Source organism: Pagrus pagrus, assembly GCF_965226575.1.
Source record: "Pagrus pagrus genome assembly, chromosome: 22".
Taxonomy (NCBI): Eukaryota; Metazoa; Chordata; class Actinopteri; order Spariformes; family Sparidae; genus Pagrus; species Pagrus pagrus.
In genome coordinates, this window is record NC_140204.1 from 22,097,145 (window position 1) to 22,122,140 (window position 24,996).

A 24,996-nucleotide genomic window follows, 5' to 3' on the forward strand; every position below is an offset into this window, starting at 1 on the left:
AATATGGATGTGGCTATGCTGAATTAAAAAAAAACAAACAAAAGAAGGAAATAGAAACCTTAAGGATGTACACAATGCATTTTGGTCAGAAACATTGAATGTAAACAGCACTTGTGTTTATTTTCAAGAAAACTCCTGAAAGAGCTGAAAGGAGTTGAAGATTTACTTAGGGTTAAACACTGAGGGGAGTTTAAAGTGTATGAGATGAACTGAGCAAGTGTCAGTTGAATTGGAAGTACTCAAATAAATGAATGCCGGTTCAAGTGTATAAAACATGTTAAAGCACTCAAAGCAGCAAGAGTAAATTGAGCCCGATAACAGTAGAAGTTATGGGAGTTAGAGGATATGTAATTTTTTCAAGGGTGAAACTGAAAACTGAGGCCTGAAATGGTTTGAAGTGTAAGTTAAAGTTTAAGCAATTAAAGGCATTGAGGTGTCAGTTGTGTACTTAGTCTAAACTTTTAGAGTTGAAGTATTTAGGCTCCACTCTCAAGCTGTGATGAGTGTCAACTGTTATTTTAATTGATCAAGCCATCACTGATTTTAACTATTTATTTAGTTAAATACCAGTAAAATGAGGTCCGAATGATGCTGTAACTAATATACCCTCCCTTCTTTGTGTCATTCAGAAATATCTGAGCTCCCCCTTGTCCGGCTTGATGTGTCCTGCAACCGCATTTCCCACGTGCCCTTATGTTACCGCCACCTGCGACATCTTCAGAGCATCACACTGGACAACAACCCACTGCAAATGCCACCTGCGCAGATCTGCTCCAAGGGCAAATACCACATCTTCAAGTACCTCAACATGGAGGCCTGCAAGAGGAGCCAGGAGGAGCTGGAGAGACACCTGAGGCCCACTGGATTCAACAGCTGGTGAGAAATAACGGGAAAAATAGCTGTCTCGCTTTACTTCAAGCAATGAGCACATTTCTGCTGGTCAAAATTTCTGGAAAAGATATATTTTTTATATTTTAGATATATTACAAATAATGAATACAAAGTAATACATTAGTATGTTGAGGGTATTTTGGGTGAGCTTTAGACATGTTGGTTGGTGTATTTTTGAACTTTTGAACATTTCTAGTCTTTAGGCTTCCTAGGTAATTGGAAGGCGAGTTTCATGGAGGAATATTACATCAGGCCAAGGGTGGGTAGGTTTATAGGGACAGTGGAATCAGAATGAAGTCAATGCTCGAGTCCACACTATTCAGCTTGTTTCCAACAGTGATTCTTACAGTAATGGATGGTGGAAATTGCCTTCAGTGGCCACTTATAACAGGTATTACATCGCTGTGTCTCAGGTTTTACAGTATAGCAGATGATTCAAGAAAAGATTGACCAAATGTTGACAGGAGTTACATGGCTGTCATATTTAAGTGACAGTTGGACATAAGTACTGTTTACTGAAAGCAGCAGCTACTGCAGCTAGTCATCATAGGATAATGGTGTTATGGAAATATTTTTGCTACCACAATATGCACTGACAGACATGCTCTCATGCCAAAATATGAATGATGTGAAAATGAGGAGAGAGAATAAATAGACAGTAGAAGGTACAGTAAATGTTGAAAAAGGGAAATGGCTAATACATGATGACAGTCAAATGGTATGAGTTGCTAAGAGGAAGCAGGGTTTATCAATTATTTATAAACTTGAATGGACCACTTTTAGCTGCCTAGTGAGCCATTTCCATGATATAGACAGGACCAAGGACAGAGATAATAGAGAATATTTGGCAGAAGAGTGCCGAGTCTGAGTCACTGCCCTTTAGACTAATGAACCTCTATTTGAGACTACAAGACTACTGTTTTTTTTACTTCAGTGTGTGTTTAACTTATCCTGATGTGTGCTCTACATGTTTCCCTGCAGTCTGTCGGACCAGGAGCTGTTCACAGGTCAGTTCGGAGGCATGGACTCTGGTTTCAACAGTGTGGACAGCGGCAGCAAAAGATGGTCTGGGAATGAGGTACAACTATTGGACACACGCACAAACACACGCATACACACACACACAGTTTTTATACACCGGCACATGTCTTTAGTGTTTACACTATACATAGTGATTCTAACACCATATTAATATATGTCAGATGAAAATAAAAACTCTGATACAAGTACAACAATACAAATCCTACACAGCCGGTGTTACCAACAGACCACCGATCAATCACTCAATGACTCTCTGTCTTTGTGTCCAGTCAGCAGATGACTTCTCAGAGCGTTCCCTTCGCATGGCTGAGGTCAGCAGAGATCAGAGGAACCTGGAGGAGGAGGAGGAGGAGGAGGGATCCCCTCTGGAAGCTAAAAAAGGTGAGGAAGGACCCATCTGCTCTCTCTCCCGTTTCATGCAAAAAAGAAAACATGGGTGTATTAAATAGTGTTCAGTAAAAAACATAAGTCTGTAAAGTTCTGAAACGGTAGATTTGTATGCGCATTGTTTTCTTTGCAGTGAATGGAGAAGCTGAGCACGTGGACTTCATCGACAGCAGTGTGACGGAGGAAGAGGAGGAGGAGATCAGGATGGATCCACCCACACCTCTTCTCACTGCTTCACCTCTGGTACCAGTCATTCACTGTCTGATTAGTAATATTGTCAGATCCTGTTGTTGCTCAAAAACTTATCTTGTATGTAATTCAGAACAGGGAAGTTATTGATTGTGTCATTGATTTCCAGGAGCAGCAGGAGAACTCCTCACCACCCCAAACCCAGGACTCAACAGTATGCAGGTATGCCCTTAAAACATGCTGTCAAAGATACCCTTTTAATGGCACTGCTAACACTAATAGTTAAAAACACAACACAATGTTTGATTAAAGCACAACACAGTAGTATTGGTTTAAATGAGAAAACATAGCTGCACTGCTCTCTTTGGGTTCACAGTATACGTCTGTTGAACCTTTCCCTACACACAACTGGCTGTGGTTTGTTGTAATTTTGACCACACCCAGCTGTGATGTAGCTTTGTTCTAAAACAGTGGTCTCAAACTCAAATTATCTTGGGGCCACTGCTGGTATTGTCATCTCGTAGGAGGGCCACCAGTACTACAAGAAAGCGCAATATTTCTGAAAATTCCTTAGTATTTCCAACATAATACTAACATAACGTTTGTATACAATTTTATATTCTTTCTCTGCCCTTAAATGACTAATTGTAACTTTGCACTAAACTAACAAATGAAATATATTTCTACTTTATTCATTGAAACAGAAGTAAACATCTGTATGCACATTAGCGTTTGTTTTTTTAAGTATTTTTTTGGCCTTTTCATTGCTTTATGGACAGGACAGCTTGAGAGATGACAGGAAATGGGATTGGGGGGATCATCTCTTCAGTTGTTGTCATATGATCCAATAAGCACAAGCCTAATTGATTCAAAGCAAATAGGAAAATTGTGTGTCAGAAAAAAATGGAAGAGGGCACTGGTCTGGGGGTGACTGGAATAAAAGGTGATTGAAAAAAAAAACCACTGCCAATTTGTAAATCCTCGTCAGGGAGGACGGAAGGAAAGCAAAAGACTTTATTGGAAGTGTCTTTTCTTCCATAGCACAATTGGTGTCTGAGGCTCGTAATGACCTCAACCAAGGTCTCGTTTGACTACAGTTCTTGTCCCAAGGTATTCCAGTAAATTTAAAAAGTATTAACATATTACCTTTACTTCTACTCTGCCTACTCTTCATCTATACTGAGCAGTGTGTTTGTTCCTCTGGTTGGAAACTCAGTCGTTGGTGTACTCAGTCACTCCAAGTGACAAAGACAGACAAGGTCTTTCCACTTTTTCGCTCTCTTTTCCTGCCTTGTTTTACAAGGTCACTTTACAGGGTATTTAAAGAGCTGGGAAAAGTCAATAGACTGCAGTTCCCATTACTTACAGTGTTAGACACTCACTGCCCCTCAAACTGTGCATGCTGAGTGCTTGTGGCTGCTGTTATCTCGAAAAGTTAACAGTCTTGACTGGCTGACTCGCCCAGTCTTTACATTTATTACTTTGTGGCAACAGAACAGCATTTTCAATGTTCATGTATCTGTTGAAAGCAGACATAAATCCAGGGATGTCAGAGGGCGTCTAAGAACAAAACAAGATACTAGTAGAGCCAAGATATTTCTGTATGTGGTGCTGCTGAAACAATGAGTTGTTTGCTAGCTTGAAAATAACATTTATGTCAACATTTTTGATAATCGATTAACTATTCAAATTAATTATCACGTAAAGACATTCTCAGGTTCCTTCTTCTCAAAGTTAAGGGACAGCCACATAGTTTCTTGAGTTGTGTACTGACATTATCACAAATGTTTCCAAAAAATGTTTAGACCAGAGAAATCCGTAAATTTACTGAAGGTAACGGCATGTTTCATTAGGTCGCCTGTCGCTATAACTTCCAGGAGTGAGTCAGAGAGTGAGGAAGAAGTGATATTAAGGCAAATGATATTAAACATAACGTGAATAAAACACTCATTTGTGCCTGTGCCACATCCGTTGGGTCATTTATTTTTATACACCCAAAACAGCCAGATTACTGTACATTAGCTGTAAGCTAGCGAGCAGCTGCACACACTGTGGGTGTGTGTGTCAGTGTCCCTATCAGAGCAGTATCCAGTGTGATTCAATGTGACGATTGGTGTTTATTCCTCCCGAAGGTTCGGATCTGCACCAGACTCTTTCATTCAGAGCTAGCTGTACAAAGCAAGGCTCTGTATAAATATTTGACATTTTTGCTTGAAAAATGGCGGAAAAGATTAATTGATTGTCAGAATATATTGATTAATTCACATAAATTTCAGTCAACTAATTGTTGATTAGCTCTAACCAACTAATAAGATATCTCACACAGCTTGTTGTAGCTTAATCCCTAATGTAAAATGTACTGTAGTGCCTCTTCCAACATTAACAAGCTGTAGAAAGATTACATTAAAGTTATAAACAGCTTCTCTGCCACCTGCTGTTGTCTGATTATCAGCTGAGAGAGATCCGGTGTCATACCTGGCTTTCCTACCCATGCTGCTACATAACAAACAGCACAGCCAAATAGAGTGCAGCCGTTGAACACTGTTCCCCTAGTAGGAAAAACAATTGGCCACTCAAAACTTTGTAGGCAGATTAAGAATATGGACATAATCTCTCTGTGGCACAACAGGACAAAAAAGCTACATCCTTGAATATTTGTGACAGAAATGGTGTATGTATAACTGTACAGAATAACTGTTATAATTTAAACTGCTCCTAGGAACTGAGTTGACTGAAAATGTTGGTATGTTAGCAACAGAGTAACCCCACTGCCAAACAGAAACTGGCTGTCATGAGCATGAAGTCAGTCTAAAGGAATGAAGTGGTCTGATTATCAGGCTCAAACACTGTAAGAATTTCTTTGATAAACATCCTGCTACATGTTCTCTGGTTAGCTTTTGACCCCTGTCACGTTGTGGTTTGGGTCACAGGCTCCTAGATTAAAACTTGTTTCTTAATGACCATATTTTCCTTTCCATGCAGTGTTGTCAGCAGCAGCCACATTCACGCCTTGTTTCTGCTGAAGCCCAGCAGGCAGCTTTTATCATGCTGCTCTGTTGTTCTGTAACCACATTGTTAAGATTTAGTGTCCCGCCAGTCCACTGGCTACATATTAATATGCGATGCAGGGCCATTGTTCTCGGCCTCTGGAGCAACGTGCAACATGCTTCATTGTTCTAAATCTTTGAGTTTTATTAACTGTACTCAGGCCAAATTCCTAACATCAATTCAGTGCTCCAACCATCATTAAGCCTCATATACTGTACATGATTAGAATCTGGTCACTGGACTGCCATTTTCCTGACTGAGGGAGATTTACTTGAACTGTTGCGCAATCCTGTTTCTCCTCCACACTTTACTATCATATTGTAGCTTGAACAAACGGATGTTCCACATCTTGGCTTCCAACACTTCCTTTGGGAGTACTAAAAATAGAATACAGAGACTAAAATGGAAACTCAACACAGTCTCTAAACAGCTTTTACATTTAAATGATAAAACGATTGAATACAACCGGCCTTCAGAATAGAGGCACAAGTCTGTCAAATCACTACAAAAGACTTGAGTTCATAGGCTGTCTAAAGCATTAGTCTGCTCTCATTTGTATTTGTAAAACTGCTTGGAACCTGAATCCAGCCTGGGTACAATATTAACCCACTGCAGTACACAGTAGAGTTTGACTGGCCCGCATAAAACTTTAAATGCAAATCAAATGCATTGTTTGATATTTGTTACCACTTACACAATCTATTTCAAACCAGGCACAGTATCTGTTTATTTATGTCAGGCTCACACATCGGATGGACAAAACAATCTGGTTATTAGGGAAAACAAATAATTGGGCTGCTTTAATGATGAGTCTGGTTTGAGGCTCTGATTGTGCTTTCCGCTGTCAGTAACTCTAAGTTAACCCTTAAAAATTGGTGTTTTTTTTTAACTGGTTGAGTGCAACCAGTTCAGAAAGTTTACAACTTCTTATATCACAACTCCTTCCTGGGGCCAAATGCAGTCGGCAGCACTGGGGACTGCATTGCTTCTTTCCCCCCTCTCCTCTCTGTAACATTACGTTCATGAAGTAAAGTACATTTCCCCTCCAGCTCCAGTCAGCAGTCAACATTACAGAACATAAACACCCGACAATGGAGGTCACCTCCACTGATCACTGCTGCAGTCAGGTTGATAAACAGGAGTGAAGATAAATCCACCTTTTAATCCTAAAAGTTAAAAAATAAAATCTCTGAGCTCTCCTCTCGTTGGCAAACCCCTTCGGAACGCGCTATCTTGCAGAGCTGGATAGAGAAACCCAGAGCACCAGAAATGAGATATTATGTGTTTAAGAGATATTCAAATCAAAGTATTCAATTGTAATATGCCTCGTTGGTGTTTTCCTATTCTCCTCTCCAGGTCCAGCCTCCATGTAGAGGTAGGCCCCCCATCATCGACATCCTCCTCTCCCCTGTCCCCCTCGAGCCCCACCATGGAGGAGCGGAGAAGGCCGGGCACCCTGTTCATCTGGCAGGAGAGAGAGCGTCTGCAGCAGCAGCAGAGAGAAAAGGCCAAGTAAATACTCAATTACATTCTGTATAAAGACATTTTAAAACCAAACTTGTGATGGTTTCAACTGTGCTGATTTGCTCAGAAAAAATGTCAGAAAGCTTCATTTTTCAGAGTTTACTGCTGGCAGAGGAGGAGGCATTTGATGCCATATTAGAAAAGTGTTGTAGTGTTTGAATGTGACTCTGTGTTGCCTCCTGTCACTGGAGCGCTGTGTGAATATAAATGTGTATAGTTTGTGTTGTAAGGAGCCACTCTCTGTCAGAGGCTACTCCCTTCAGTCTGTCTCAGATCTAATTATACGCTCTCCATGTCAAAACTCTAATTTTGCAGTTTGCTGAAGTCATCCACCAAAACAGGAAGTCATGTGGCCACTGCACCACAGACAGGAAGTAGCTCAGCGTAAGTAAGGCCTGTTGAACAGATAATACACAGTGGCAGAACAGCAGAGACTCATGACTGAGTGAATCTCTGAGTTATACTCACTTCCATTTATTCTTCAGTTTGTGTTGAATTACAAACTGAGTGAAGCTTGAGGGTGTGGGAAGTGTTGGGTTTCTGTAGTGAACAAACTTTGGTGTCTGTCTCCCCCTAGTGGTACATCTCCAGAGAACAGCAACTCCCACTCTGGACTTCGGCAGCGATGTGCAGTGAGTAGTGCTCCTTATTCCTTCAGTAAACAGCTAATAACAGATAATGTGACTCCATTATTGAAAACGTGAATGTTGTCCCTTTCTTTATTAGAGTGTGGATCAGATGAGCATAGTGTCTCCTGCAGTACATCTACATCGCTCCAGCAGCGGAATAGGTACTGCCTACACACACACACAATGGTTGTGTTTTATAAAACACACTCACAATTATCCATAAATGGATGTAGAGATGACCTTAAACATCTGGTTGCATATTGATACATTTTCTTGCTCCACCACTCAAAGAAGAAAAAGTACAACTGATCATGGTTCATCAGCAGGGTTGGCCAACAGCATCAGAGCAGCTGTCATTACATGCAGCCCTTACACACTGCTGTGGCTATTTATATCGCCCACACATACCTGTAAACCACCATTGGTGCTTCACAAATCAGGATCAAATTAAAAGATCACTTACAGAGAAGCATGGTGTAAATTAAATAGAATTATAGAATTAATCACACATGAATAATTTCAAATTATGTTTATAAATGCACCTCTGAGTGACATGTTCCTAAACGCTGTGTACTGAAACATAATCTGAAACCTAAACAATGTTTTACTGTGAGGTTTCATTTCACCCACAGCTACCTATAAAAAAATAAATAAATGTGTAAGCTGGTCTGAGGTGTGTGTGAGGTATACACATTCTCATTGCACATTCTTCCTTTATAGATGCCAGTATGTGTGCTGGGAAAAGGTGTCTGCATGGTTTTTGTGCGTACACATCCTTTATTTATCCAGCCCCAGGTGTTTGTTGCTGTTGTTTCCTGACACCTCTACCTGTCTGAACTGTCCATTTTGGACTAACTCTACTCTCATACTTCCAATCAGCTGTTGAGGCAAAATTAAAATGTATGGGTGAAACTAACCAACATAACTATTTGTTAAACTGACTGCACACACACTCAAAAACAGAAAAAAAGATGAAAGGCCTTGGAAACAGCAGCAAAGTCTTAGCAGAAAGTCGCAGTAGCTGTCGATCATATCTAGCAGTATATATCCAATAGTAGGTGGATTTTGCCCAGAAGTCCTTGAAAAGTTAACATTTTTCAGCATTTTTTCTGAACTTTTGTCAGTGGCCAAAAGAATTAATTAAAAAAAAATGTAAAATCACTCAGTTCATCTATTCTAAGTCCAAACATTATTTTTTTCGGGTGCAGCAACAGTCCCTCGCTCTTGTCCGTCACCTCCTCAGACAGTAAACACACACTGTGGTAGTAGCTAGCTAGGTAGTTAATGCAATCCTTTTTATGGTGGGTGTCATACAGTGTTTAATATGCCTTACCCTCATCTACTATGAGAATGTGAGAAAGGAAAGAAAAAAATGGAAATGACTTAAGAGGTGCTGGATAATCTACCCTGTGTTATCAGATGTTTTTTTATTAATGGGTATGAATATTTTTTTTATTTTAAAAATATTGTGGTTATAGTAGACTTCTGGGTAACATGACACTCCCAATTTAAACAGGACCTAGTTGTTATTGTGGAACTGAGATGATAAACTTTGAGGTAAAAACACCTTCACTGTCCTGCACCTTGCTCTGTTTGTTGAATGTTAAGGTAAAGTACTGTATCAGTGTTTAGAGCAGGAAAGTCCATTCTTCACTTTGTAAACAGCAGTTTGAAAACAACCCATCTCTACTCAAGGTCTATGTAGACACTCTTCCCTGAGCTTTCAGTCCCATCTTGTGTCCTCCTAACACCCCACTGCTCTGAGCAAAGCTCATCCGCTGAGGAAGGCTCAAATAAAACATGGAGTTAAGATTATATTGTCAAATTTCTGTCTGGTCATGCTTATGTATTTCATAAACATATCATAAATATTTAATGTTATAAAGATGTGCTTTGTGAGTGTATCTTTAGTAACTTAATACTTAGTACTTAACATGGATCTAAATGTTTGTGTCAGATGTCCCTTCCTCTCCGAAGACGTCCCCTCCACCTGGCCAGGCCCAGAGACCCAACAGCTTCCTGTTCCGCACCTCCTCCCGCAGCAATGTCAAACCCACAGGTACACAACCAACACAACATAACACACACACCCTTCACACTGTATTTAGTGCTAAGAAATGTTCAAACACTGTTTATTGTCTTTGTGTCAGGGTCAATGTTTACTCTTGGTGAGTCTGGCAGAAGTGAGTCTCGTACGATGCTGCGTTCTCCTAAAGAGGAGAGACCAGACATCACACAACTACGCAAGGTAACCCACAACACACAGACGCTTTTAAGTTTTACACATTTTACTGTGTAGGAGCTGTGTTTTTCTTCTCTGCATGCCCTCAAATGCTCCTGAGCTGTACAAAGATCATTTCTCAATCCTTTAAGTCTTTTAATTAAATAACTTATTGCATACTGTGACCGTATCACACATTTATTCTGTCAGTGTCTTCTCAGTTTGTTGACAATTTAAGATGCTTACAGTTGACATATGCTAAACATCATTATGATAATCTTGGCTTTTAATAGTTGGTGTCCCATGGCAGTCTAAGAAGCTGTTTAATACGGATAAGAATAAAGATCTGACACATAACACTCTCTCTGTCTCTCTCCTCAGACTCTGGAGTCTCGGCTGAAGATCACTCTACCGGAGGATCTCGGAGAGGCCTTATCCAACGGCACCGTCCTCTGCCAGCTGGTCAATCAGATTCGAGCCCGCTCTGTGTCAATTATCCACATTCCCTCCCCAGCAGTGGTGAGTCTGAACTGCCAAATCCTGTCTTCTCCTCCTGTCACAAACTCAAACTGTAGTACACTGAGGGCATTTCCTGCTACAGCCTTACTTGTTCTCACCAGGAACTAATGTGAACTAACTTTGAATAGATATTACTGTGTTAGCAGCCTCTGGCACAAGGATTTGCTTCAGGTTGAATTTGTGATTCTTCTCTACTCCTGCTACTGTCACGTTACGTTTTGACAGGTCTCTAAAACATCTTTTAAGGTCCACTGTGTAGGAATTAGGAGGCTCTATTGGCAGTAATGGAATATGACATTCATAATTATGTTTTCATGAGTGAATAATCACCTGGAACTAAGATCCATTGTGTTTTTGTTGCCTTATAATGAGCCCTTAATATCTACAGAGGGGGCAAATCCTCTTCAGCGTTGCACTGCCATCTACAGGAGCCCAGAAGGGACAAACCAAACAGTCTCATATACAGAGTGCTTGCATAGTAGTTCCAGGAAAGCAAACACAGCATTCAGCCAGTCATCAGAGGGCATTGATATTAATCAATGGTGCTGTGCATTTACAAAACAATCCCTCAGCTCAGCCAGTTATCTTCATGCCAATCTGCAGGTTCAGTATTTTCTCCCTCTTTCTTACAAAAAGATGAGTTCTCCCTCCGATATTGTATCTGAACTAAAGTAACAATATCTGTTCTAACGGTTCACCATAGGAGAAGGTGTGAGGAGGTGTATTCAGTTGGTTGATAGCTACATCCTCACTGCTAGATGCCACTAAATCCTACACACTGGACCTTTAAGTGACTACCTCAAGACGATCTTGGGAAATTCACTGTGCCTTTATCCTGTTGCCATTGATTAGCAAAATGTGCATAGTCTCTGTTTAATTACATTTTTTATGTAGTGTACATTCTTCAATTAAAGCTAGAATGGAGGGAAAATGGACTAATTTGTGCACACAAACTAATGAGTCATGTGCACAAATGATTCATTTGAGAGGAAACAGTTTTTAAGAGCCTAAGTCCAGAGAACATAACATTGCAATAATCAATACATTACAAGATGATCATCTCACAATACGCCACGTGTCCAACAGTAGAATGCAAAATACTGCCAAAAAATTCAGTGCAAGAATTATGTATTTACTCACTGAATTGTGGTGTCAGTTTGACAGAGTTTGACATCAACTGAGATGAAACAATGTCCACAAGAGTCGAGGTGTAGTGCCTCTTTATCTCACGCACTGACTGCAACTTGTTCATGTCCATGTGTGTCATCATTCCAATGTAACAGCCATAAACTGGCAGGACCTAAAACAGTTCTGGAGTTGAAACCTTTAAAGGATGGATACAACTGTGGCTCACAACATCCTTTTCAGTCTGTGTAAATTAGATTTACAGAAGTTAACACCACAAGGAGTCATGAAGTTAGTGACTCTAAGTCAAACTGATAGGAAAGGGTTAGGGTTGTTTAGAGCGCCGGCTTGTTTTAATAAAAATGTCGGTATTCGGTGTCAGTGTATCAATAAACATATCACAACATGAAGTGATACAATATATATTTTCATATCAATATTTGGCCTCACCCGTACTGCAAATACTGTATTCATTCACTCTTTTATGTCACTGGACTGTTAACTTCAGCATATCTCAAACTTTCTACATACAGTTTGTTTCACATGAAACCAGCAAAATAAAGACAAGCGGGTCAGGAAACAGGGAGACTTTTTACCAAAATTATCATCAAATACATTTCTCTCTGCAGTCGAGCCACGTGAGAATTCAAAGCATCCTTATCCCGACTAATGAAAAATGTTTATACACAGCAGTGTTTCACTCCAACATGATGTCACCTAAATGAGATTGTCTGATATTATTTTCAGCCAAAGCTGAGCTCAGCAAAATGTCGACTCAACGTGGAGAACTTCATCACTGCATGTCGGAAGCTGGGAGTCCCTGAGGTAAAGCCTGATTATGATTCTCACCGACTTCCTGTCCTTTCAGTACAACTTTGATACACTTGTTACTTAAAAGCCTCCCAACAATGCAATTTTTCTAAAGTAGTTAGTAAAAATAGACTTTTCAGTGTGCTTTAAGCTCAGTTGTGTTGCTACATCGTTCCTGTCAGGGTTGGACTGATGACGGCGTTCAAAGGCTTTTTGTCCTCAATTGACTCACATCTTAAATAAAATATCTGGCCCATACATCAGTCCAACCCTAACTCTGCTGTGTGTAATGCTACACTCTGTTTTGTCCTCTCTTGTCTCCTAGTTTTAACAATGTAACTACTTGTATTTTCCTCCTGTGTGCGTGGGTCCAGATGGATGTGTGTGTGTGCTCTGATGTGCTTCTGTGTAAGCTGCCCGCTGTGCTGCGCTGTGTGACGGCCCTGCTGGCCGTGGAGGTGGGGGAGACGGCGGAGGAGCCGTCCCCCCTCCACTCCTCACCTTCATCGCCATCGTCCTCCTCCTCGCTGCTGTCCACAGACTTCCTGCTCTTCTACTGTGCAGCCATGGCCCTGCTCTACGTCCTCTACTGCTACCTGCTCACCTAGAGGGAGAACACACAGTACCTATATTCACATGACTAACTGAACACACACACTCTCAGTCACAGCTGTAGAGTTTTTAGACCCAGTTTCAGTGTGTATATCCTCCATGGCTGTAGACATAAGTGTGTGTGTTGACTCTCCACAGCTGCACTGGTTGGATGTTAGAGCCATATAGAGCATACAGCCGAGCACCTTTAAGAAAACAAACAGAATACACTACAGCTCTTCATTTAGACACTTAGAACAATAGAAAGCACTACACTGAAGGACAGATACTGTATGAGAGCAGACAAACAGAGAATTGCCTTAGCCTAGTTTAGCCTTCACTCTGTAACGCACAGCATGTTTAACTTGTCAGAGGCAGAGCTGCTCCACACGCACAAACACTCTGATTGGTTGAGACATGAATGGGCAGAGCAAAGGTACAACACCCTCAGTTGAGTACCTGATGGAATACAATACCTTGTGTGTATACCTGTTTTCTACCTGCGTAGACAAACAGCTGTGATGCGAGCTTCATTGTAATTGTGTACACAAAAGATTCACATTGTAGCCACTAGAGAGCAGATCAGGGCCCAATCATTACTGGCTCAGTCCTGAATATCTTCCTTGAGAATGTCTTACTTAGCCTATTGTAAATTGAGCTCAACTGTGAGGTTCTGGAGGTCCTGCACATATTCAGACTCTAGGATGTTGACCAAAGGCCATAATGTCCTAACCACCCAAGATGGACGACGATGGTGTAATGTCTGTGTAAAAGTCGGTATGATATCAACCTTGTATAAAGAGAAAACATTTTTTATTGGTGATGTCGTTGAGAGGTACTACACTACGTACAACCGTAAAGTGTAACAGCGACATCTCTGGTTAGGGGAGCTTGCTGTTACAAAAGAAATGTTTACAGCACCTGCAGAAGTTTTGTTGGTTCTGGAGTTACTGCTACCACGAGCGGGTCGTTTACGTTACATTCACCACAGAGCGACCAGGATTTGTTTTTCTGACGTGCTGCGTTGGTTCTTCTAGAGGAAAAGGGTGAGAATGACTATAAGTCAGACTGTTTACTAATGTTTTACAGTCTTGTACCTTTGCTCTTTTTTACATTCCTGAAAATTTTGTATTTTGATTTGTATCAAATATTTTATGGTCAAGTTTCATCTTGTAGTTGGTTGGCTTGGTTCACGGCTAAAAACTCTATAGAAACATCAATGGAGTAATGAATGGGGAAAATTGCTTCCAGAACCAGAGCCATTCAAAAAGTGGCCGATCACTGTTGAGCTCTGTAAGTAAACGTGGTGACACTGTGCTGTTGTTGTAGAGACCACCGAGACTAAACTCTGAACAGACAACATTGGAGAAAAGCTCACAGAGTCTGCTGGTGACCTGACTTACCAATTGGATCCTCCATGTGTAGTTGTTGATGCCTGAGGATGTGCACAGCAGATGCTCTAAATGCAGAATATGCAGGGTAGCCATCATGTGCACTTGAAGGCATAGTTAAACTTAAGGCTGACTTATCTGTCAGGGTTTTTTTTGTTGTTGGAATGACTTTTTGGCCACTGAGAAGGGCAGTACAACAAGCAGTAAACACAGCATTCGGCAGATTCAGTCATCATTCATTTGGACATGCGTTTGTGTCCACCTGATGATTAAGAGTTTGTCCAGTGTATCTGGAGGAGAAAAGAAAGTGAACAGCAAAATTATTACTCAACTGTGTGTTCACTGCAGCGACTCACTTCCCCAACATTAGTGTGAAGTATAAGCTTCTGAGTGTATTTTATGGAACTGGGAAACAGTGATACATGTCAGGTCAGCAGTCAGGTTCAGTAGCTTTTCAAAATGGTGATGTTCCTATTTATTATGAAGCACTGTTGGCTAATTAGATATCATAGAAACCTAATCGAGCTGGTTTGGCTTATTTCTCAGCATCACTCAGCCAGAGACACTGTAGTTCTTTAGCTCTGCTCACCGAGTTTTAACTTGAGATTATTTGTGCGTTCAGAGCAGCTCGACCTCTGAGAAATATTCAAACTCCAGTCTGTTTGTTTGTTTGTTTGTTGAGAGAGAAGCTGTTCAAGTAACCTGAGACTGAACTGTGAATGTGATTTTTAGCCTTGAGACAGATGCAAGTTAGTGAAAGTGGAAGCTGGATGTTATGTGATGTTACATCTGACGCTACAATGTGACAGTGAGACAAATGATACAGTGCCTCTTACTGATTATTGACTAAGACCAGACCATTTAAGTCTGCTATGTTAACTGTGAGCAGCAGGGGGCGATGTTGCTGCATTAATCCCACTCCAAACTGACGGTACAAACCCCTCCAGGAGGTTGTGTGTGTAAAGTCTTTTCGTCGTTGACACTGGTCCCTTTGACCATCTGTCTTCATGTTTGTATAAATGTAAACAGGTTATTAAATTATTGCTTTTTTAATTTATTTTAAATCTGTTTTGTTTTTTGTTTTATTGTTTTTTCGAGGTGAGACAGCAGAGGCTTCACCAGTTTAGTTCATCCTGGTATACAGCTTTGTGAAATCAGCGTGTTGCTTTAAATCACACACACAGGTAAAATAGATTAAATCAATACTCAATTATTCGCAGTTAAAATAACATTGATTCTTTTAAAAGTTTTCCCTTTCATTGGATTGGTAAATAATTGATTCCCTCAAGGCTACACATTGAACCGAGTATCAGACGGCCTCTGCTGTTTCTACCACACGCTGTGTCTGGCTCATTGCTCATAGAAGGTCAATGTCTGCAACTAAACACAGATTGGAATCCGATTGTAATGCCTTTTTCACTGATGTTGGGTTTCAAAACTAACATCAAGGGGAAGATTTTTGGGATTCTGCTGCTAAAGCCCTTGAAACTCTCGTATCAAGGGCCCTGAATCAACATTTAAATTGTAATGGCACCTGAAAACATTCTTCTGAGACTGACTTAATGAATTAAAAGCCTCAAGTTAATGTCAGGGGAAACATTAAATGAAGAACATTTTTAGCCTTTTGTTATCCCCCCCCATGTGATTGTGATAAGAGAGAAACATCATAATATCAGAGATGACTAGTACTGACACTGTTTGTTGGTCTAACCCTCCTCTAATGTAGTTGAGCAGGACAGAGTCTCTTAAAATATGCAGCCAAATAGTTCAATAATAAATAAACAACAATGAAAGAAATCGTATGAATACATTGTGTAGGAAATAAATCCATAATTTAATACATTCTTCAAACTATACATTGTTATGAAATGTTATTTTGAATTCATTTTTTGTCATAGAAACATATAACAAATAATGACACTTTTTCCATGTCACTGTTATCTCCTGATGCTTTTATGATATTAGAACAGGGGTGTTGTCTCCAGTTAGCATGTCCAAGGTTGAGCTCAGTGACTGCTTCCAAATTTAGCCAGTTGTTAGCTTGAGCAATGCTAAAGTATTTCTGAATCAACCATCCAGCTACTGCAGCAAATAACTGCAGTACATGGACACAGTAACGTACTGCTCCTTTTATTTAGCTTAGCATACTACACATGCTGCCTATTCAGCAAGCTAACCAGCAGGATGGCATGGCTGGGTTGTGAGCTTGGATCATACATTTTAATTAGAACTAGATAATGAATCCAAGGTTGGTGCCCATTCAGTCCAATGAGAATTGCTAACCTGGGAAATGCACCAAAAAGTTTTCTAGCTTCCTGGTTTACTTCCTGGTTGTCTGGCCTAAAAATATACACAGTAGAGTTTCTCCTGCTTAGCCCACAGCTAACAAAAGCTAAGGCAGTGATGACACTGCTGTCATTAAAGTGGCATGAAATAAATAAATAACTGAAATACATTTCTACAATGTAGTAAAAATCAACTCAAGTAAATCTGTTGATATGAAAAGAAGAAATTTAGTTAGAATATTTCATTGTTGGTTCAGGTTTATTTTAAGCAATGTATTCATGATTATTTCATAACATCTTTAACTATTTATTGAACCATGAGCTCTTTGGGTTCTAAATAAAATGAAGCCGTTCTGTTGGTGTACAACACACTGTTCATCTGCGTCCACCGTCCATTTCATGTCCACGTCTCTGCTGTTGTCTGGAGCTCAGAGTGTCCGCTGTACAAACCTCCCCCTCCCACGGCTGATATTTTTTATTAGCCTGCTGTTAAAATGAAATTTATACTGTTTCAATTCAAATGTATATTTTATAAATGAAACTGGATAAGCAACACACAGTAATTGATTCACTGGCTTAGACCAAGCTATATTCTTAAATATGTTAGCGGAACAGAAAAACTGTTGTATTTTATATTTATATGATACCCTTGTATTATTAAGAATCCGTTTTGAGTTTATATAAATCTATATGTAAAGTTCTTTTTCCTCCCGCTGTAAAGAAATTATTAAAAACAAACTTTGACCATGTGCTGTTTGTCTGCTCGCTTGCTGTCGTGCTTTTGCTTCATCAGCCAAGAACTCTGACTGTAATCAGGATATCTGCAGCTGCTGTGGTCTTATTTTGACCAGAATAAGAAAAAAAAAAAACTCTAGGTTCACTTGCTTGTCTTTTATGGGGATTTTTAACAACATCTCATGGTCTTCATAGGATGAGGTGTGCTCAGTTGTCATCATGAAGTATGAAACTACACATTTTTAAACTATTTTCAAATCTTACTGCTTGACCATGTTCAGACAAGTCAGATTTTAATTGGGTTAGTCTGGTGATATTCTATTTTTCTTATTAATAAATCCCATGTGCAGAGCCAAACAACAATGAATGTATCCTATTAAAAAGTGTCGTCCTGCTGCCAGAAATACTCACTTTGATTAATCCACCGCTGAAAATGGTCCCCGGTAATTGCAACTGCTGCAATGTCCAGCTGTTTTTAGGAAATTAGACCCTTTTTCAAGAAATCAAACTATATTTGTGAGGCGTTTATAACGATTCATGTCTTTAGGATCCGATGGCTGTTTGGCACTGTCTCAACTCCTTTGTGGAGACCTAACATCCATCTGCCACATCAACAAATCAAACCCTCATCATTGAAACCTTTTCTGCTCTAATGCTGAAAAATATAGTTTGAAAACATCTCTGATGAATGATGTCACTTAGCTGGAGCTTTTTCTCTTTGTCACCTCATTCTGGTGAATTAAGCCACAATTTGCTCATTACTGCCCCCTGTAGACTCCCTTCAAGATTTCTGCTTTGACATGAGTCATTCCATACCAACTAACCTCGGTCATCCCAGTTCATTTCGTGGATTTTCTTAAAAATAAAATCAGTTAAACGTCAGTTAAAGTTCATGGGACCCTGCAAAATCCTCTAGCTGTACTTTTTAAGTATGGAGTCATTTTTGGCCCTCAGAGCTAAATTCTATCATATTTTTGATTCTTTGGATTTGAATTCTGAGCCCCAATTTTTCTGGGTTAAATTAAAATTTGTCCTGAACATCCAAGAAACCCTGAGGATACTTATATTACCATATAAATTAATTTAAATAGTTTGTGCAGAATGTTAACATCAAATTAATATCAATTGATCATTTTATAACTATAGCATTTTGCAGGTTCCAATGAATTTAATTAGTTTTGACATGGAAATTCATGACATGAGCCGCGAAAAGTTCTGAAATCAGGGTGAGTTGGTATTAAATGACCAAAGGTAAGTTTCAGGCTCCAGTGGATGCATTGTCGGGTACAAAAGAATCAGTTTAAATGGATCCCACACGGCTGAAAACCTCTATAAAACTTTTCTAGCTAAATGTGTCTGTTCATCAGGTATACAGGAATCAAAACAGTGTCCTTGGCAGGCAGAAATCTCAGTTATGTTTTTTTTTTTTGACTCTGCACATGGACATGAAATATTGTGGTTTGAAAACTGGAGACTTGTTTTAAAACGTAAAAAAAACCCATCAAATGTCTCCATACAGCTTGGCTGCTTTAATCCAAGTCTCCAGAAGCCCCGACATCCCAAACTGATTTCAAAAGTTATTTATGCCCTCGACATGCTTGTGCATCCAATCTCGGGGATTCTGGGGACTTGGAATTACATTTTTTGGGGTGAACTTCTCCTTTAAGAAAATGGGATTTGTAGACGATAAAAAAAATAACGCTTATAAATCTCAGTAATTCTTTAAAAACTCAACATTTAGCAGTAACTGAGTGCACCTCTGTTGGACTGGGCGATTTTTACCAGCTTGGCTCCATCATGTTGGTTCTGAAATGTTTTTTTTTAAGTGACTTTCACAAAACATTCAAACTGAAGAAATGTGTTAAAGTTGTGAGCAGACGTGCAGATATCCTGATGAGAATCACTTTGCCCTGTGCTTTAACCTCCTCAAAAGCTCCCGTGTGCTCTCCAAACAGCAGGTGCACCATCATAAATTCCAGCTGGCCCGTGCAGGAGCAGGTGAGTGTGTTGAGCCAAGGTCAGAGAAGAGGCAGGAATCAGCCTGTAGGGTTATACTGCACCATCCACCAGGAGGAGACTATAAACAGTGCTGTCGCCTTTCTGATTTCCCCTCTCTGCATCATTTCAGTCTGCCTGCTGCTCACACACACCACTGAAGCTGTGAGTGTGGATTGTCTGCAGTTCATGTGTATAGTCCAACTCTGAGGTTCACCAAATTAATCAAGTAATCACTGGAGAGTCAGCAGCACTGATTATGTAGATTAAATCAGTTCTCAGACGGACCAGGAAATGTCAGTTTTTGTGGATGAGTGAGTTCCTCTGGTAGTGCTTTGATGGGTCACTGATGAGGGGTCATCCAGGGGCCCCATCTAACTGTGTGAAATGAACACGCTTGATGTGGGGGGCTGCAAATCCATCCAGTCGTTTTAAAGTCTGAGATTTGATGCAACAACTACCAGGATAGACATTCAAGAACATGCAGTCATAGCTGATCAGGGTAGAGCTACTAATCCTTTTACCCCGGCCCTCCATATATCTGTGCATTATTGTGGATGTACCTTTTTTGTGTAAGAGCCAAATTCATCTTCCTGGTGTTGCCTTTAAACAATCACCTACAGTACGTACAGTGTGGGGCTTTCAACTGTGTCGGCAGATAATAACCAGTCTATCCAAATCACGATCACTTTGTCGCTCCACCCCTTTGGTCCACACTGAAATATCTCAGCAACTATGTGATGGCTTGTCATAAAAATGTTTGGCTTTCAGAAGACGAATTGTAATAAGTGATTGTCAAATCTTGTCTCTAGCGCCATGGTAAGGTTGACCTTTGTGGTCTGGACTGATTTGGTCCACGAAATTTGGCTCAGACATTCATGTTCCCCTCAGGATGAATAGACTGAATGAACCAGTCTCACCTTAATGCTGAAGCCTCCATATGACCTGCATAAACAAACAAGACCATCAGCGAGGTCTTGTTTGGGCTGTATCTGTATAGTTCATATAGTTGTTCTTAGTGCCTGCCACTTGATCATAAAATGAATAGATGCACTGAGGAGTAGAAGAAGGAAAAAGCTGCTCTTTAGTCTGGTGTCTACTATTTTTCTTCTTCGTCATCTTTTGTCCACAGGGGCCGCCAGAGCCAACAAAAATTGAAGGTTCTTTGTAGCAGCTTTAACATGAATGCTCCAGAGCAGAGCAAAAGCAAACACTTATTGTGTTCAGATGCAAAATGATACCGTATGGAAGCCCCTGGAGACTTCTGTACTAGTGAGAAGTGAGAAAAAAAATTCCAGTGTCCCATTTTCTCAGTCTGATTAAGTAATATGTGAATAATCTTCCAGTTTATTTTTAATTGGCTCTCAGGGCTTCCACAGAGCGAGGACTGACTTCCTGCACAGTGTCACTCCGCCTGCTGTGCTCAGACGTGAATACGTTTAGGGATCACACATGTTTAAAGAGCATTTTTACCTCACAATAATAAAAGCAGCATAACAGCCATTCATGTTATAATTTGATTAATTTGTTGTTGTTTTTCACTAAAAACATCTGCCGGGACAAATCAAACCTTATGGTGAGCCAAATTTGGCCCGCAGGCCCCGCTAGAAACACTAATTGGTCAAAACCAATAGTGGAATGTCTGCTGACACCTGAAAGAATAGAATAGACACAGATGTAGCTCTCATCTAAAACCTCTCCACTCCTTTATTTCTATATATCTTCATTAGATGATGTTACTATTCTCCAGATATAGTCGACCCAATTTCTGATTTCCCCAAGGGAATCACCATTACTCATTACATGGAATCAGAGCCTGCATGTCCTGTTGCCTCCAAGTTTCCATCAAGTAAGGTGCACGTAAGATCCTGGACTCTTTTGATCGTGTCACATGTTGTGTCTCGGAGTGTGTGACCAGCTGTCACTGATCAGTCACGTGGTGTGAAAACCACAACGACTGTAAAACTCCTGAAAACAAGACAGAAAGTTGTGAGGCCGAGCCGTTAGTGACATCACTGGAGGTAATTTTTCAGATCACATGCAGCTTCCTCTGGAGCCACAAAATACTTTATACAATTTTTTCACATATGCAGTAGAACTCCCCAACACCTGTTAACACACTTTAATGTTGAAATTGTTGCAGTGAGCCTTTAAAACTTGATTTTGGCTGAGGGCCACATGATAAGCTGACAATGCAGCAGCCTCTGATGAAAATCTGACCAAATTCTTTACAGAATTTACAAATAATAAAATGACCTGAGGGTTTTGGTCCCCTGGGTGTGTTCCCATTCTATAGCCTAGGGTACTCAGACAGTAAGAACAGTAGATAAAATATGAATTGTGATGAGCACCAATGAATTAACTAGTTATATGATGTAGCCATGCAAGTGTTTCCGTATGAACTCACTGCATCTGCTGGAGGAGAGGTGTGTGGCTTTAAAGGAAAGTTTAAGTGATGCTGGCTGACAAGAAGTCGATCGGGCCTCAGAGTAGAAACCAACGGAGTGAAAGCCATACTGAGAAATACAAGGAGGCCATGTTGATGACCGATGTCACATTTTTGTCAGTTTACAGGTGCATATTACAAAAATGTGTCCTATTCTGTCCAAAATATTCTCAACATCATTCATTCTATGCTCCTCTCTCTCTCTTCCTGATGAAACACTGCTGTGTTAGACCGGACAGTAATGAGCGAGTTTTACCAGGCCATAAGTTCTTTTATCACACAAGAAAACAGCATTTTGTGGAGTCGTGTTCGAGTCAGTATTCGATGGATAACTAGAGTTCTGTCTCTAAAGCTCAGTATTATAGACCTCTTAGCCACAGGTCCAGCTGTTAGCTAACAGGTGTGAGGTGCTGGGTGTTATGAAGTGTGCAGAGGAGGGATCCATGCAGCAGGGACACTGAGGCTGAGGGTGTGGGATGGTTCAGAGCAGCAGAGACACAGAGCAGGACAGCAGCGATGCGTTAAAGCTCTACGCTGACGACGTTTCTCTTTTATCACTTCAGTCCCATGTGCTGCAGTGTGGGTGTGCAGCTAACAGAGCTCAGATGTAAAAATGTTCAAGTTTCTAGCATCAAACATGTAACATCTGATGTCCACTGGTAGTAAAATGTTGTGTTTTCTTTGGTTTTACTATACTGGAGGCGTACAGACGGTATGTCGATACTGATACTTGACACTTATTTTCATTATTTAGTGGATAGATGAGACATTACAGAGTTACTGTTTGTTCTGTGTCTAGATGGTTTTATGTCCACCAGCATTTGACCAGTGATGGTTCAAACTGAGTATATGTTTACTGAACTTAAGTACAATTTTGAAGTACGTTTGACGACCGGCTTCCAGCACAGAGACCCTGTCGGTACATAATATATCAGATACTTTAAGACTGTATGACATGTGCTTTCTGTTTTGCCATGCTGTACTGTTAGTTGATCAGGTTTTACTGAAGCCGTTGGTGAATTTCATGAAATGAAAGTCAGATTTAAGTTTGAACATTCGGAGTGACATGAACCTGGGAGCTCATCCTAAATAACTGTTGGCTTGATTTGACTGTTGATCATTTGAGACAAGACTGGATTTTCCTGCCTCAAAGATGGCTTGAAGTTTATTTCTGCTGTCAGAGCAACGAGCTTGTATGCCCCAAATCTGCAAAAGTGCAGCTTGTTCAGTCAACTGCATCAAGACCTTTCAAAGATTTGAAGAAACACCATTAACAAGCTGTGAGCTCTGTAAACAGGACTGCATGGAGTTAAACCAACAAGCTGACCAGGCTGATACATCGCCCAGTTCTGTACGTCAGGATTCTGTCCTGACATACAGAACAAGAAATTACAGTGCAGGCAGCAGACTGGAAGAAATGCCAGCGTAGGTTAGAGGTAATGTGGTGGAGGTTTATTTTTTCTCTCTTTGATCAGCCTTCAATAACTTTAAATCAATAACCACAAACTGGGAAAACATGCCTCATCCTGTTTTGGTTGCGCAAAGGCAGACCTACATCCTTTATGCTGTAATTCACTGTGACATCAGGATTTAGGAGTTATTTGACATATAACCAAGCTTAGTTTGAATGAATGTCATAAATTATGGGTGAATTACACAAGTTTAGACTGTTCAACACAGTTCAACCTCACAGCTCTACGTACATGTTGGTGGGTTTATTACACAGTTGCCAGTTCTTTGAGGTGGTTACTCAGCCTCAGCTATTCAGATAGCTAACCCACATTCAGACCCACAGACTTCATTATTGCCATGGTTTGAATGACAGACAGACTTTATTATGAGTCAGATCAGAGTTCCCTCTTTTCCATTAAACATCCAAACATGTCCAGATACTTTTCTATTTTACAGCAAGTGAGTTTGTGGTTGTTTTCGTTCCGATGCGCCTGGTTTCTTGTTCCAAAAGAAAGTCTGATTTAATAGCTTTTCATTTCAGGTCTGGAGGCAATAAACACTCCAACATTTGACAGGGTGTGTGGATGTTTCTGATATCCACTGTATATGAGATTGAAATGACACGCTCTGCTACAGAATGTCATTGAGTATGTATTATAAATGTGTTAACTCTTTCACCACCTGGTTGGCCTTTTAGAAGACAAAATCTGTCGCCTTCCACAGACTGTAGCTAGAGATTAGATCTCCATCAGCAGCAGCCATGTTCCCTGTGACAGTTCAAACCAGGGCCTCCTGTCACTGATGTCCTCACTTGATATCCAGCGAGGATAAGTGAAGGTTAATAATCACAGCGGACTAAAAAAAGACAAACAGAATTTTTTCAATATATTTTAAAGTCCTGAACAACATTTATGTGATTATAGTATTATGCTGTGACTTATTCTATTGATGCTAATAGTTCTGAAAACGACCACATGATGGCAAGGAAAGGAATTTTTTGGTCCTGCAGTGCACAAAGTGGTTTTAAATAGACTTGAGGAGACTTCAATATAATCCATCTAGAGCTCTCCTCGCCTTCTTTAATCCACACAAACCCTGCTGACATTTACCTGACAACTCAACAACCGATGGCTGAGGTCATCTAAACAGGTCACAGGTAACTGAATGGGATTAAAGGGCTGGTTTCAAATATGCAAAATTCACTTATTTGTTTTCCTATTAAGAGTTAATCTATGTTCAGATATACAGAAGGGTTCAAAACTCTGAGACCACCAGCCAAATGCTTCTCTTGAGCGTTTGTGTTGAATGTAATAACACTTTTTTCAAGTATCTTCACTTGTGGTCTCAGAGTTTTAGTCCCTCCCTACTTTGGAGTTTGACATTTAATAAATTACAACTTTGTAGGGAAGTTTCACCACTAAGGTACAGGCAGGTTGCACATTATTTCTTCTCGAGGGCCTATCTGTTTTAAAAACAGGCGTTATTTTGGTATAAAAAGTAAAAAACCTGGAGCCAGGTAGACTCTGCGTCTTTGAAGCTGCCATGCACTGTATGCGCGTTAGTTTTTGTGTAATCCTGCTGACGAAACCAACCAACCAACAGACACGGGGGGAAACATGGCCTCCTTGGTGGAGGTCATAACAACTTGGAAGCAACAGGGTACATACAGACAGTTCACAGACGGCCGGATGTGGATATCAGAGGGATCAACAGAGGC

The 24,996-nt window shown here is 40.3% G+C and overlaps 1 protein-coding gene across 2 annotated transcripts in view; it reads left to right on the plus strand.

Moving 5' to 3' along the window:
- The window catches only part of lrch4 (leucine-rich repeats and calponin homology (CH) domain containing 4), a 55,943-nt gene that overhangs the window by 30,388 nt on the left and 559 nt on the right, over nt 1-24,996 (plus strand). The window contains exons 5-18 of one of the 2 annotated variants that reach the window (XM_084344964.1): nt 630-876; nt 1,873-1,969; nt 2,202-2,313; nt 2,453-2,562; nt 2,678-2,730; nt 6,913-7,068; nt 7,396-7,464; nt 7,658-7,712; nt 7,807-7,870; nt 9,667-9,768; nt 9,860-9,957; nt 10,312-10,449; nt 12,322-12,399; nt 12,759-17,400. In XM_084344964.1, coding sequence (XP_084201090.1) covers nt 630-876; nt 1,873-1,969; nt 2,202-2,313; nt 2,453-2,562; nt 2,678-2,730; nt 6,913-7,068; nt 7,396-7,464; nt 7,658-7,712; nt 7,807-7,870; nt 9,667-9,768; nt 9,860-9,957; nt 10,312-10,449; nt 12,322-12,399; nt 12,759-12,992 — 1,613 coding nt within the window. In that variant the 3' untranslated portion in view covers nt 12,993-17,400. Of the gene's footprint in view, nt 1-629; nt 877-1,872; nt 1,970-2,201; nt 2,314-2,452; nt 2,563-2,677; nt 2,731-6,912; nt 7,069-7,395; nt 7,465-7,657; nt 7,713-7,806; nt 7,871-9,666; nt 9,769-9,859; nt 9,958-10,311; nt 10,450-12,321; nt 12,400-12,758; nt 17,401-24,996 lie in introns of those variants that run through there. The other variant, XM_084344965.1, reaches the window with a different exon arrangement.